Genomic DNA, 14,086 nt, shown 5'->3' with positions numbered 1-14,086 from the left:
AACATGGACCAGAATCTAATCAAGGGGACCGTTTCCAACACTCCTGTGGAACCCGTGCCCAGAGGAACTGAGCAGGATCAGTGTAGTGCAACAGCATCGGCTGCAATACCACTGTGCACCAGAAGACGGCGCCTGCGAGCTGTACTGCAGGCCTGAGGCCTCAGAGAAACTCAGAAGTGTGTTGAGCATTTCTGCTTATTTTCTCTCTCCGTCACACACACACACACACACACACACACACACACACACACACACACACACACACGACTGCACTCTCAGCAACAACGCCTTTGCACTCACACACAGTCATGCTTGAGTGAACGAACTGACCAGGAACAGGCCAAAGCCAAACTCAGCACACATGCACTATAAGGACAAAAGTATTGGGACACCTGCTAATTCACTGTTTCTACTGAAATCAAGGCTACTAAAAAGACCGTCTCTACTGTCCAAAGAAGAAGACTATCTCCTAGATTTTGCTGTGAGGATTTGATTGCATTCAGCCACAACTAGTGTGTTAGTGAGCACAGGATGCCAGACGGTTACCATTCTACCTCGTCATCCCCAGCTCATACCACCTAAAAGTACTGGATGGAGCTCCACCACCGCCCTTCCACTGCTCCACAGCTCAACGCTGGGGGGCTTTATACCCCTCTAGCCCACGCCTGGCATTATTAGGCAGCATGGTGCCAATTTGTAGGTTCATGCTTTTTTGCATTAGAGAGTCCTAATCTATTGGCAGTACTTCTCTACAGGGGACTAGACATGCTGTGCCCAATGTAGCCGAATGGGTGTCCGCAAACATTTGGACAGCTACGACCGTATTGGCTGAGGGAGAGATAGCCAAGTCCCTTCCCTTACCTGAGAGTGGGTGGACTTTTGGGTCGTGCTGCGGCGTTACTGGTGGTGCTGGAGGTGGTGCGAGGAGGTACGGGTGGTCTGCGGGTGGGTCTGCCAGGAGGAGCCAACTTCGGCTCTCTGGAGGTGCCGATGGCGTAAGACTTCGGGGGTAGAGGAGGTATCCCCATCTCGGCCTGTCCTGGAGAGGAACACTGCTCGTAAAGGTGGAACTGTTCTGAGGACAGCGACGACAACGAGGACGACGACGAGCAAGAAGAGACGCAGGGAGAGACGGGCGAAGGCTTTCTGTCCCCACTTTGTTGCTTTGCCGTCGTCTCTTTAAGCGGTAAGCTTTCTGGGCGTGGCCTCGGAGCAGGAGTGGGTCTGGCTTGAGCGGCAGGAGCGGCGGGGAGCGGCAGGAGCTTGCGCCGGCTTGGTTACGGGGGCACTCGCGCTAGTCGGAGAGGCGGGGACCGCTAGCACTCGCGTCGACTGGGCTGAAGGTGCTTGTGAAAGGTACGGGTGGGCGGTTTGCGGTGTGCCGTGGAGGAATAGGGGGAGGAGCAACATTCTGGTTGTGATTTGGGGGTTTCCCCGTTTGAGGTTCCAATGCAGTCCCCTGAACGAGTCGGAATTTCGTCCTCTCCATCGGAACGGGCTTGTCCTCCTCCTCTCCGTCCTTCTCTCGCTCGGCCTCGTCCTCCAGCCCTCGTTCTGAGGGGAAGAGCTTCTGCAGGCTTCCCAAGATGCGCCTTCTGTGTCCCTTCAAGTAGATGCCCAGGTGCTCCAGCTGGCCGGGGGTCAGCCCCCGGCATTCCCACAGCGTTCTGAGGCCCGCCTCCTGGAAGGCAGGGCAGTACTGCTCAAGGTGGAGCCCGCCTAGCCAGTCGGGGACAGACTGAGAGCCTGCTGCCACGAGGGAGGACATGGCCCCGGACAGGACGCTGCAGGACCGAGCAGGACCGAGCACCAGCACACAACGGATACAACGGGTGCGTTCCAGTGAGCGGCGGATGGGCCGGAGTTTACGTCAGCATCTGGATCCGATCATCTGTGGACAAAGCAGAGAAAATAACAACAGTCAAACATCTTCATCTTCATCATCATCATCAGGTATCCTGCTTCTCAACTACAAAATCCAGGGATTAAGGCCAATCAAGGCGTATTTGAATCCAGTGCCGATCCTTTGTTTTTACCGCTGTGTTCAAGCACAGCACCCTCTGGCAGCCTCTACACCGCCTGCCATCAGCTGCCGGATCCCGAGGGAGCACAAGGTGAGAGCCAGCCACCTTCCCTCCCGGAGAGAGCAAGGCCTGTCATGCCCCCTCAGGCTCTGGCTGCTGACGGGACCTGGGATTCGGACCAGCGATCCTCGGGTCAGAATTCCATGATGAACGGACCAATAGCAGGGCGGCAGCACTAACGTACACCGTCACCCTCCTAAACTAAATACGCCATGGAAGTCATGCCTGAAGTACTGGTCTAATCTAAAGGCCGGTCCTGGTTTTAGCAATTAGCTACATGCATTTTGCCGGCATTGCGCATCACGCATGCTAAGTTTAGCCATTTTTGCAACTTCCACCCTACAGCTAATTCCAGCTTAGTGAGAGGGACCATCTGACGAGCATCCGAGCAAAGTTAGATTAGACCCAAGTTGAAGAAATGGAGGACAAATAACAAACAAACAGGCAAACTAGCATCAGATCTTTCACCACTGAACACACACTTCACTCTCGCGCTCCTTCTCTTCCTTCCTTCCTTTCGCACTCACTCTCACACTCGCACTCACTCACTCACACACAGGAAATGCCTGATCCGTTTATAGCTCACTTCCGATTAAGGCATCAGGTGCCGGCCTTTGATAAAAACCACAGCAAGAAAACGAGCATTCAGGCTCTAATGAAGGAGGATATCGCAGATTTTCGCGCGCACTCTGCCGCTCTCTCGCGCTAGGTCCGATCTACAGAACGCTCACAGCCTGTGAAAGCTGGAGAAAGGTGTCAACAACAGGCTGCATTTGCAAAAACATGAACATCTCAGCTGTGCACCAAATCCCACAATGCAACTCCACACAGGACCTCTGTCCTCACTTCAGGTCTGATGTCGGGCTGAACTTGCCAGGACGGTCCGATCTGACCAGGTTGGTCAACTTCGCAGACTCCTCTGCACCTCCACCCTTCTTTCCTAAAGGCCTCAGACAGCTCTCTGGATCTGACCATCGCCTCTCACTTCAACCATTAAGATCAGACCACACTAAACGTCTGAGGTTGAAATCAGACAGGTCTGATCATCTGCAGCTGACGATCTGCTCCGGAGTCTGATTCTACACATGCACAAAAGACGTTTCTTCAGGTGTGCGAGTTTAGTCAGATCACTCGGTGTTGATCAGACGGAGATCAGACGGAGATCAGACACCCAGATCTTTAGAGTCAGCAGCTTCATCAACCGGGTCCCAATGAAGGTCCGGATGCCTTTAAGGCGGGAGGAGAGAGATGGGGTGGAGGCAGTTGATGATAAATATCATCAGATATTGAATCTGACGATATCTAATGATTAGATTTTATTAATGATACGTTATTAATTCTTAAACAGATCAATTCACAGCGCTACTCTGATTTCAGGATGATTTCATTACGCCGATCATTTTTGGCTCTCTAGTGATGCTGCCACAGCGCTTCTGCAAACGCCGCCCCCGTGATCACGCCAGCGTGCAGAGGCAGGCTAAATTTAGCTCTGGGTGAGATGCTGAACGATAACAGATAAAGACGCAAGTGCCGGGCTGATCCTGAGCAGCCGAGGGAGAAGTTCACAGTTTAGAGAACTAGCCGTAGTTTCGCGATTTCGTAACGGGACCCGACCAGATCGCTGAAAAACAGAAGTCCCCCAAGGCCCAGGGTCAGCGCTTCCTTACTGAGCGCTGCTGCAGAGGCCATCACGCTTACCTGCGGCCCCCGGCAGGCGGGTTTTGGGAGTGCTGTGGACTGACGGAGTGAAAATACAACTTGGCCAAAAGTGTCCAAACTTTTGCATAAGACTATATATCTGAAATTCTAAATGTAAATTATGCTTCATCTGATATTTGTACTATATATAAATAAATAAATAAAGAAAGAAATAAATAAATAAAGGTCCCCTGATTTTTCTCCCTAATTGAGGGTAATCGGGCCCCTCAGGGACCCCCAGAGTGAATCTACAAAGTGTGTGTTATGGAGATCCCCCCCAAACTCCAGTACTGCTCCCCTCTCCGTGTGGAATGGGCGGTCCTAAAAGTGACTCAAGCTTACGACAGCATACCCCTGACCAATCACAAGGCTGCTACCTGCTACCTTGTGCTTCCACTCGCTGGCCACTTTATAAGAAACACCTGCTACTACCCTGTGCTTCCATTCACTGGCCACTTTATTAGAAACACCTACTGCCTTGTGCTTCCACTCACTGGCCACTTTATTAGAAACACCTACTGCCTTGTGCTTCCACTCACTGGCCACTTTATTAGAAACACCTACTGCCTTGTGCTTCCGCTCACTGGCCACTTTATGAGAAACACCTACTACTACCTTGTGCTTCCACTCACTGGCCACTTTATTAGAAACATCTACTACTACCCTGTGCTTCCACTCGCTGGCCACTTTATTAGAAACACCTACTACTACCCTGTGCTTCCACTCACTGGCCACTTTATTAGAAACACCTACTACTACCCTGTGCTTCCACTCACTGGCCACTTTATTAGAAACACCTACTACTACCTTCTGCTTCCACTCACTGGCCACTTTATTAGGAACTTTATTAGAGCTGGTAACTCTGTTCTAGATAACAGAACCCGGTACACTTTCTGTAAAGCCTGAAGATCTGTGAAATCACAACCGCAGCTGAATGTGCGAAAGAGCGCGAGAGCTGCAGGAAGAGCGCGAGAGAGGGGCATCCCAGCACATGAATCAGCAAATAATTTGAGGTCAGATGAGTGACGGACAGACACACCCCGTACCAGAACACTGGAACGAGGATGGTGCTGCGCCAAACCTCCTCACGCGACAGTCTGATAAAGTGGCCAGCGAGTGGAAGCACAAGGTAGCAGGTGTTTCTAATAAAGTGGCCAGTGAGTGGAAGCACAAGGTAGCAGGTGTTTCTAATAAAGTGGCCAGTGAGTGGAAGCACAAGGTAGCAGGTGTTTCTAATAAAGTGGCCAGTGAGCGTGTGCAGTGCAGCAGGTGTGGTTGCAGACTGGTGGAAAGTCAATAGCTAGAACCCGGATCAGACGTCCTGCTTCCTGCACGGTAGGTGGTTGGGGGTCATGCTGATGCTGTGGGTGGCGCTACAGCAGGTAGAGAGCCTAGAGGACCCGTTCATCGGCCTCTCGCGCCATCTCACACGTTTACAAAAGCTTCCTCATTCCACAAATTAAGGAACTACAAACAGAAGTGTGTGTGTGTGTGTGTGTGTGTGTGTGTGAGGGAGAAATACCTTCACAGATAATTACCTCTTTCTGTAAACAGGCGGAGGCTACAGTTACAGTAAGCACATGCCTGGTTCTTCACAGGGAACATCAGCAGAGGTATGGAGAACTCGCAGCTCTGACCCGGCTGGCACTGCTGCTACGGGTTCTCAACTAGGGTCAGCACTAAGGTCAGGAACGTCCATTAGCCTGGCTTCCGGACTACAGACATCTGGCCTGTTTTAGGACAAAAGTATTGGGACACCTGCTCATTCATTCACTGTTTCTTCTGAAATCAAGGCTATTAAAAACAGTTTCTAGTCATTTCCTCATGTGACTAAATGAACCGATCACACAACCTCACACAACCCCACAAATGGGAAGTGAACCCCAGGCCGCCGATTTCAGGAGGACCAGAGTTCGGTTCTCTGGGCCCCTGCCGGCCTCGGAAACAGCTTTCAGACCTTGCCTAGAAAGACAAGACAAAAGCTCTAGCGTGTATCCCACCCCAGACTGTGACAGGTGGTCGCTGGTTCTCGACCCATCAACACAGACTGGCTATGGAAGTCATGGAGATGTAACCTGCAGGCCCACAGTACATCCGCAAAACCCAGGGAAGTTCAATGGAGCTATTGTGCTGTAGATAATGCCAGAGGAAGAACCTCTGTGCCCGACTGAACAGAGAACTTCTACACTACGCCGATAACGGAATGCAGTGAGCCAAACCCAAGACCACCACCATAATCACTATGCTATTTGATCTCGGACCTCCCCTGACCGTGACTGGGCCTCATGACCGCCTCGTTTGTTATGAGAGTTATGAAACACTGGTTCTGATAACCATGCTCTTTGTTTACAGACCACCCCCTGCCTGTCATTGGTTCTAATCCCTACTTTATATGTTCAGAGACCTCCCCCAGACTGTGACTGGTTCTAATCCCTACTTTATATGTTCTAAGCACCCCCCACCACCTTACTGTGATTGGTTCAATTCCCTACCTCATTTGTTCTGAGACCTCCCCCGGACTGTGATTGGTTCTAATCCCTAACTAATCTGTTCCGAGACCTCACGTAGGTCCAGGTCTCAACAGCATGAAGAAGGGAAGTGGGGACTACCGCTAGGTCGGCCTTATGCCTGGTAGACGTGCTAAGGCAGAAGGTCTGATAAGTGATGAGCTTCTGTCTGGGCCTTCAAGATGATGCATCTCCTGCTGGTCCCATCAGATACTCGGCCCTCTGAAGGCGAAAATTCTGAAGATTCTTCCCGGTGAAGGAAGCCTATCAGTGAAGAATCTGATCTGTCTGCATAACTCTGCTAGAGCGAGAGAGAGAGCGAGAGAGAGAGAGAGAGAGAAAGAGGGCGAGAGAGCTTCTCTGTCTCTTCCTTATATAATCAGGGCTCTGTTGCCATCTGCACAATGCCTCTTTCTGCCTCCCAGAGAAACGGACTTCAGCACTTCTCCATTACTTCCTTTGCTCATCTGCATTGTTCCCTAAGAGAGAGACACAAACTCCATTCTCTGCTAATTCAACTGCGTGTGTGTGTGTGTGTGTGTGTGTGTGTGTCTGAACAGCACTCCACAAAAGGGGTCGCATACAATCAACCCATCTAGATATATGGATACAGAAGGAAGTATACAAAGTATTTGTAAGTTGCCCGGTTGGTGTTGGATCGCCCTCAGTAGTGTCGGGGGGCAATCGCGTGTGATTGGGGGGGTGTTCTCCTTCTCTCTCACACACACACCGTTTGTCCGTCTGTCTGTCTGGTGCCCAAAAGGCAGAGGACTGGGGAGGAAGAGGTCACTGTAAGGTCACTGATATCAGAAGCAGCTCTGCTGTTATCAGACCGACGGTCCGAGTTGGCTGTTTTTCACAATTCTTACAGGCCGTGACGAAGCCCATCCAGACTTCGTAGATCGGATCTCCTGACCTTCTTCCTTTTGTAACAGCAGGTTCAGAACAGCCGACAGCCTGGAGGCAAATTGTAGAGTCCCTCTCAAACCAGTCTGACCAGCATACCTGTGTGTCGTCAGTGCATGCCTTAGCAAACTTCCTTCTATATCTATATATAGAGACGGGTGTGTGTAATATATATGTGTAATATATATATATATATATATATATATATATATATATATATATATATATATATATATATATAGAGAGAGAGAGAGAGAGAGAGTGGCCCAGAAAGGGCCATGGGCTGCTCCCCGGCCTACGGCTGCATACGGATTAATGACTACTGCTGCATTAACCGGCGTCTGGGGGCGGCACAAGCACAGCTAATGTATAACCTGATGACCATTACTACACACGACCCACTCTACCCTTTCCAGCCTCCAATGAAACCTGCAGTGAACTGGATCAGGCTCCTCAGGGCCCCCGGTGTCAATCTACAAAGTGTGTCTTAGAAAGCTCCTCCCACAGTCTGATAAACTAAAAAAGGGGGTCCTAAAAGTGGGTCAGGCCTACGTCAGTATACCCCGGACCAATCACCAATCAAGGCTAACATGGGTCCACCCATTGCTGAAACTCGAGCTGTGACTGGGGTGGGCAGCTTCCCTATGGAGTTTAGCGTCTGGGTGTCGGGACGGACCAAAGGTCTTATCCGTATTTATTGGGCAGCAGGTGAACTGGGTCAGATCCTCTCTTGTGGGATGACCCCGGTATGCAGCGGCCGGCGACAGGGTCACGGGCACCCGAGGCTTTCATTGATGCTCATGGAGGCCCCGCCCACCTCCCAACTTATAGGACTTGAAGAAAGGATCTGCTGCTAACGTCTAAAGGTGTCTAGATACCATCGCAGGACACCTTCAGAGGTCTTGAGGAGTCCATGCCTCGTTTTGGTGGGACCTAGTGGGACCTAGCGGGACCTAGTCTAAGGCAGCTTGTGTAAAATCTTCAGATCTCCAGGGTCCAGCGAGCCTTGGTCAGGGCGAGCTTTCACTTATGGCCGGAGTCGCTCTGAACTGGCGAGAAGTGAAATTTCCGGCATGCATCAGCACAGAGTTCATACATCCGTTATGAGATGTGGTTTCAAATCCTCACACAATCAATCAGGTTTACTCAGGAGAACCAGAGCGTGATACATTGGCCCGCCTCTGTAATACGAGCAACCCTGGAAATCGCTCTGGATAAGAGAATCAGCTAAATGCTATAAATGTAATATTCTTATTATTATTATTATTATTATTATTAATTATAATTATCACAGTAAAGACATCTATGACCAGAGGATCTCAACAAACCTGAAGCATGAGTAGACTGATAAACCAGTGTGAGGGGGACCACTGTTTTATAGGCCTGTTCAGCACTGCTGTGGTTGGAGAGATGCTTAGATTTGGCCTCTATTCCAAGCTGGTATTTGCTAATGGATTTTTTATTATTATTATTTAATTTTTTAAACTGCTGGATGGCCATTGGCTACTGCAGTAAAATACCTCCGTCTTACTGAGGTTGGTGCATTTATAACCTAAATCCAGGTGGGTTTAGTCCAAATCGAGGCCTACTTCTTAATCTTGTTCTTCATCATGTTTACAAAGAAAACACTACGCTATGAACTTCATTTTCATAAGGAGCTTTAGATCAGAGTGTGAGCGAGTGACCGAGTGACCGAGCAATCGAGAGAGAGAGAGAAAACAGGCTAAGCAGGCTGCTTGGGGTTCATAACCAGAGCCAAAAATAAAGACGACATAAAAACAAGCAAATGCCATTCCACAGCGCCCCCGCCCCCCCCTTCAAACAGCCACGCCCCCTTTCAGATGTGTAGTCAGGCTACAGGGTTTCTGAATGACGATAGCACCACGGTCACCGAGGACATAACAGGCTGACAAGGATAACAAGGGCAGACAGGGAAGAGTCACCCTCGTCTCACCTAGCGTGAAATCAAATGCCAGGTTAGCGTAGCGGTTCCTGTTCACAAGCATCATCCAGTCTTAGACTCAACGGGGTCCCAATTGGTGTTGACCGCCCCCTTCAGGAGGTCTACAGGTGCTCAATTTGTTAATCCGCTGAGACTGATCTGTGTATTCTCAACAGGGCTAAGGTCAGCGGTCAAAACACAGCCGAATATACACAGATGAGCCATCTCGGGTCATGTGCAGGCAGGTCTGGCATATATGTCAGGTCGTGGGACAAATGGACAGGGGACAAACCGTTGTGGTCAGATGACTGGCTCTGGGCATCTCTGAAACAGCAAGGCTTGTGGTGGGGGTTCCCCACTCCCAGAATCGACCTACAGTGGTCCGAGAAGGGACAAACCATGAACCAGCGACAAGGGGACTTCTTAGATTAAGCGACTGCAGGTACCTTAGAGACTGTGATGTTTTAGGGAGGTCCTGATCCGATCTAGTGGACCGGGATTGGCTTTGTTTTTACCACTGTGTTCCAGCAGAGTGTCCTCTGGTGTCCTGAAGGCCCCACTATCAGACTTCAATCCCAGCTAGCAGCTCATGGCTTGAGGTTCTGGGCCAATCTTATGGACTTCTGGTGGTATTTCGATGACCTGGATATTGGGTATTCAGCCTTATCCAGGGATATCCAGCGGACGCTGACCCACCTGGTCAAAATGTGTCAAAAGAAAGGTTTAATGAAAGTTACGAGACGAAAGTGTTACAACAAACAGCCCAGCGCCCCCTTCTGGAAGCTGCATGGCCAGTCCTAGCGCTCATGCTTGCTGCTGTACACCATGGAAAGTGCCTTTCATGGACACTCAGGCATCAGAACCAGGCTTTGGCGCTAGACTGGGCATTGTGCTGTTGGTGCGATATTGCGATAAATATCATATATCGTTAAAAAAGTGTCTTTAAATATTGTGATTTAATTTTTTTTTCCATATCGACAACAAACATCAACAACAACAAGCCCCTGCAACGTTCAGCACCCGGCGCCACCTTCTGAGGTCTTGCAGAGTCACCCGTTCTTAGAGCACATGGAGGGTCATAATGTTTTGAAGACACGTGAATCTCTGGACGTTCGGTGGAGCGATGACTACACTGCTGACTGAAACGGGCCCTAGCCCAACATCAAGGCCGAGCCCGGTTTCGCAACACTGACTTTTCCATGTCATGGGTTGCTTTGACAGATTGTGTCCAGTAAAGTAACAGAGTCATGCTAGCATTACTGATCAGTATCATGACCGATACAGGAAGCTTAGACAACCTGACTTGGGTCCGGTCACACAGCAGCATGCTCTGCATTCGGTGGGCACACTTTAACGTTAGCCAGTGACCAGGAAGTGTCGGAGGCCAAGTGTACGAAAAAGAAAGAAAAAAGCACACACACACACACACACACACACACACAGATGCTTTTAACTCACTTAACACAAGCTTATCAGTCAGCAAACTGCAGTCCCAGTGTGGTTAACAACCTCCGCTATTTCTAACACTTGGGAGCTGTCAAATGTGCACACACACACACACACACACACACACACACGATTGTCGTGAAGTGCTGGTCAGGCAAAAGTGCAAAAATAACCTTGGTCTTCTAAAGGAAGGCGAGCAGTCATGAGATTTGGAAAAAGTGAGTGCAGCAGTGAACCGTCCTCCAATTACTCACACTGACGCCTCGGACGATTCGGTTCAATATTAGTAATAAAGGAAGCGTCTTTATTACTCGTCGATGGCAAAACCCGGGACCTGGGCCTTACGACACGCCGGCCTTTGTGAAAACGCGCAGAGTCTGAGGACAGACGGGAAAAGTGTACCAACAGCAGCTTGTGTAACGGAGGCCTGTTCGAGGTCTATTCAGCTGGAGCAATCCAGGGTTCTGGGGACATAGAGCTTCCAGACCAGGGTTGTTACCAGGGTGTCTCCATCTGCTGATCAGCGCAGATCCAGGGATCTTGTAATGGATCGGGTGTTCGTACCGCTGTGTAAGTCTGGTTGCTCCCACATGCTTCCATTCGGCAATAACAGCACTTACGGTTGGCCGGGGCAGCTCTAGCATATGCGTGTTCTTTCCATTTACCGTTCATGATTTCCCAAAGTTCACAAAATGGGACTTTGCTACCTTAATAAAGTAAAGACAACTTAGCATTTTGACCGTATTTTAGCTCGTTTTCCTCTGGATGTTCGGATGTTTTTCACCCGCACAGTGGGAAACCAGCACTGACCATGCGTTCAAGACCACCTATGCTAAAGTAACCAAACCAACCATAACTCATTCACGACACTGTAGAATAGCTATTTCACATCACAACAACAACAACAGATACCAGGTCCGAGTGTGTAATACTCGCGCACACACACACACACACACAGTGGTTTCACTGCAGCGTTTTAAAGGAACTGGGAGTTCAGTGATCAGAAAGGTCAGTCAGATATGGATTAAAAAGACAGGCCTATAAAAAACACTTCTAATCAGCCACATTTTAGAAACTATGTTCTACAAACAAACTGATCTGCTAGCGAGCAATATCCCACGGAGCTGCTACCAAACACACAATCACATCATTGTCGGCCAAAAATAAACCATAACACCTCCATTCTGAACCACCTGATGTTCACACAACTTGCCCACAGCTAATAAAACACCTAGCCTTTAGCTTCTAGCCTCAGAGCAGCACACACCTCCATGAAAGTTAGATAATCACTGGGCTGAGAGGTATTATAATTATTATTCTGAAATAATAAATAAAACGTGAATTGTTTCCATTTTGCATTCACGATTTCCCGAAGTTCGCCCCGCGACACTCTGCCTCCTTAATAAAGGCTGCTTACGGTCGGCCGGGGCAGCTCTAGCAGGGCAGAAATTCCTTAGTATCTTCCTTAGCTCTTAGTATGCACTTAACCTCGAAGAGTCTTCTCTAGTGGGCGGAGTTTCGGCACATTTTGAGGGTGTAAATTCTTCTGCTTCAAACTAAAATATACCAGAACCAAAATTCCAACAGAGCCCATTCCAAAACCCCCTTCCCTGCTAGAGCTGCCACGGCCGACCACAAGTGCTACTGCTGTGAAAGGGAAGCATCTAGAAGCGACAAGACCTCACAAGACCCCTTACAACGATAACATATAAGCTAAGCTAGACCTGGAGAGGCCAGGCAGATCTCCTGTGGGCGGTCATGATGACTCAAGTCAGCTAATAATAAAAGCAGCCAGAAGCAGCGCCCCCCCACAATGAGCCCACCATAAAAGTATAAATGGCAAGTTTCATTCTGAGGTAACATAACAGGGTGGTAAAGCAGGCGTCTTCGGCAACATCCGAGCTTTCTGCCTCTGTCACACACTTAACGTTTATAAAGGAGGCCCCGTCCCGGTCAGAGAGGGTTTCCGAGCCCCTCTCCGGGACCCTGACCACAGCTGGACCTGCTGAGTAAGAAGCAGAGCTGGAACTAGCTTACCTTCACACAGCAGCACTCTTGGTCAACTTCTGCCAACTGTAGATCAGACAGGAAGTGCCACAACCTTTAAGAAAGCGTGTGTGTGTGTGTGTGTGTAGTGTGTAGTGTAGTGTGAGGGTGAGACACACACACACACAGAGAGAGAGAGTGGTAGAGAGCGAGAGATAGACAGACAGATCTCCAGCAGGTATGTGGGGTGTTTATAGAGCATCATTTCCTCTAAGGTGTAACACTTTTATTTTCTTTCAGGGACCTCCGTCACTTAAACCCCTAAAACCTTCTCAGTCTGAGCGGACGTAGGTCGCAACCTGACGTAGACGGCCGTGAAAGTTCTACTCGTGCTGTTTTGAAGGCCACTTTAAGCGACTGTTCAAAACCTCGCTCTGGTCTCTTACAGTGCAGTAGCTATTAGCTGACTGCTCAAATCTAAAGCCACAGAACTGTGGTCTGACGCCCACATCCCCCCCCACACACACACACACACACACACACACACACACACACACACACTCCCACACACTTCTCCACTGCCTTACCTGTCACTGTCTGCGACGTGCACCATACCTCTAATCCAGCCCATGAACCAACAGAGCCGGCCGGCCTGCCTGCCACCAAAACAAGTGCATCTCAGCCAGGAGGGTAGAAGCTGAACACACACACACACAGTGTACACACACACCCACGCTGCACCAAGCCAAGCGAGCAGAGGACGGAGGAAAGGGGGAGGGAGACATATGACTCCAAATACGCCGAAATCAACAGAGTTCCTCTACTGAGAAACAATCGCTCTTTTATTTCAACCCTGAGCGCGTTTTAGTGCAGAACTGGGACCCGGCCAGACATTCCGCCTGCATCGCCGGGACGGTCCCGGCCCCGGTTTGCGGGGACCCGGAAGTCGGCAGCACGGCACACAGTAAAAAAAAATAAATAAATAAAAAAATACAAGTGTTCACCATCACATATCCCAAACCAGCTTTCTCTAGTGGGTGGAGTTTATGTAAATGTTGGGGGGTGTCAACTGTTGTTGCTGTTCCTCCTCCTCCGGCAGATGGAAAACAGCTGGAAAACGGCAAAACCAATTCCAGAACCCCAAAACTGTTACGCAACAGCCAGGAGCTGTTAATATGTGAACTTTCAGCCCTGCTAGAGCTGCCACGGCCGACCGTAAGTGCTGTTACTGTGAAATGGAAGCATCTAGGAGCAGCAAGACCTCAGTGTTGGTACACAGTCAGGGAGGCACGGGCGCACTTCCACACCAGTCCCACACCGTCGCTTATAAATAAATAAATAAATAAATATATAGAGACTTGCTATATTTACACGCCCCAAATTTACCTCCCACTAATGATAATGCTTTCATCACAGCACTATTATAAAATAATAAACGATGCTATGGTATACTATGCTAAGCTATGCCTTTGAGTAGCCTTTCCGGTGCTGTAAACCAGCCAATCAGAGCAAAGCTC

At 49.5% G+C, this 14,086-nt stretch overlaps 1 protein-coding gene across 2 annotated transcripts in view; it reads right to left on the bottom strand.

The window, feature by feature from the left end:
* Nucleotides 1-864: 864 nt before the first annotated feature.
* Nucleotides 865-14,086, bottom strand: part of LOC140565511 (arf-GAP with Rho-GAP domain, ANK repeat and PH domain-containing protein 1-like) — a 14,305-nt gene continuing 1,083 nt past the window's right edge. The window contains exons 1-2 of one of the 2 annotated variants that reach the window (XM_072691444.1): nt 13,157-13,238; nt 865-1,891 (exon numbers count right to left, since the gene is read on the bottom strand). In XM_072691444.1, coding sequence (XP_072547545.1) covers nt 1,295-1,768 — 474 coding nt within the window. In that variant the 5' untranslated portion in view covers nt 1,769-1,891; nt 13,157-13,238 and the 3' untranslated portion in view covers nt 865-1,294. Of the gene's footprint in view, nt 1,892-13,156; nt 13,239-14,086 lie in introns of those variants that run through there. The other variant, XM_072691443.1, reaches the window with a different exon arrangement.

The sequence above is a fragment of the Salminus brasiliensis genome, chromosome 11 (assembly GCF_030463535.1).
Source record: "Salminus brasiliensis chromosome 11, fSalBra1.hap2, whole genome shotgun sequence".
Classification (NCBI taxonomy): Eukaryota; Metazoa; Chordata; class Actinopteri; order Characiformes; family Bryconidae; genus Salminus; species Salminus brasiliensis.
This window is presented reverse-complemented; position numbering and strand designations above follow the sequence as displayed.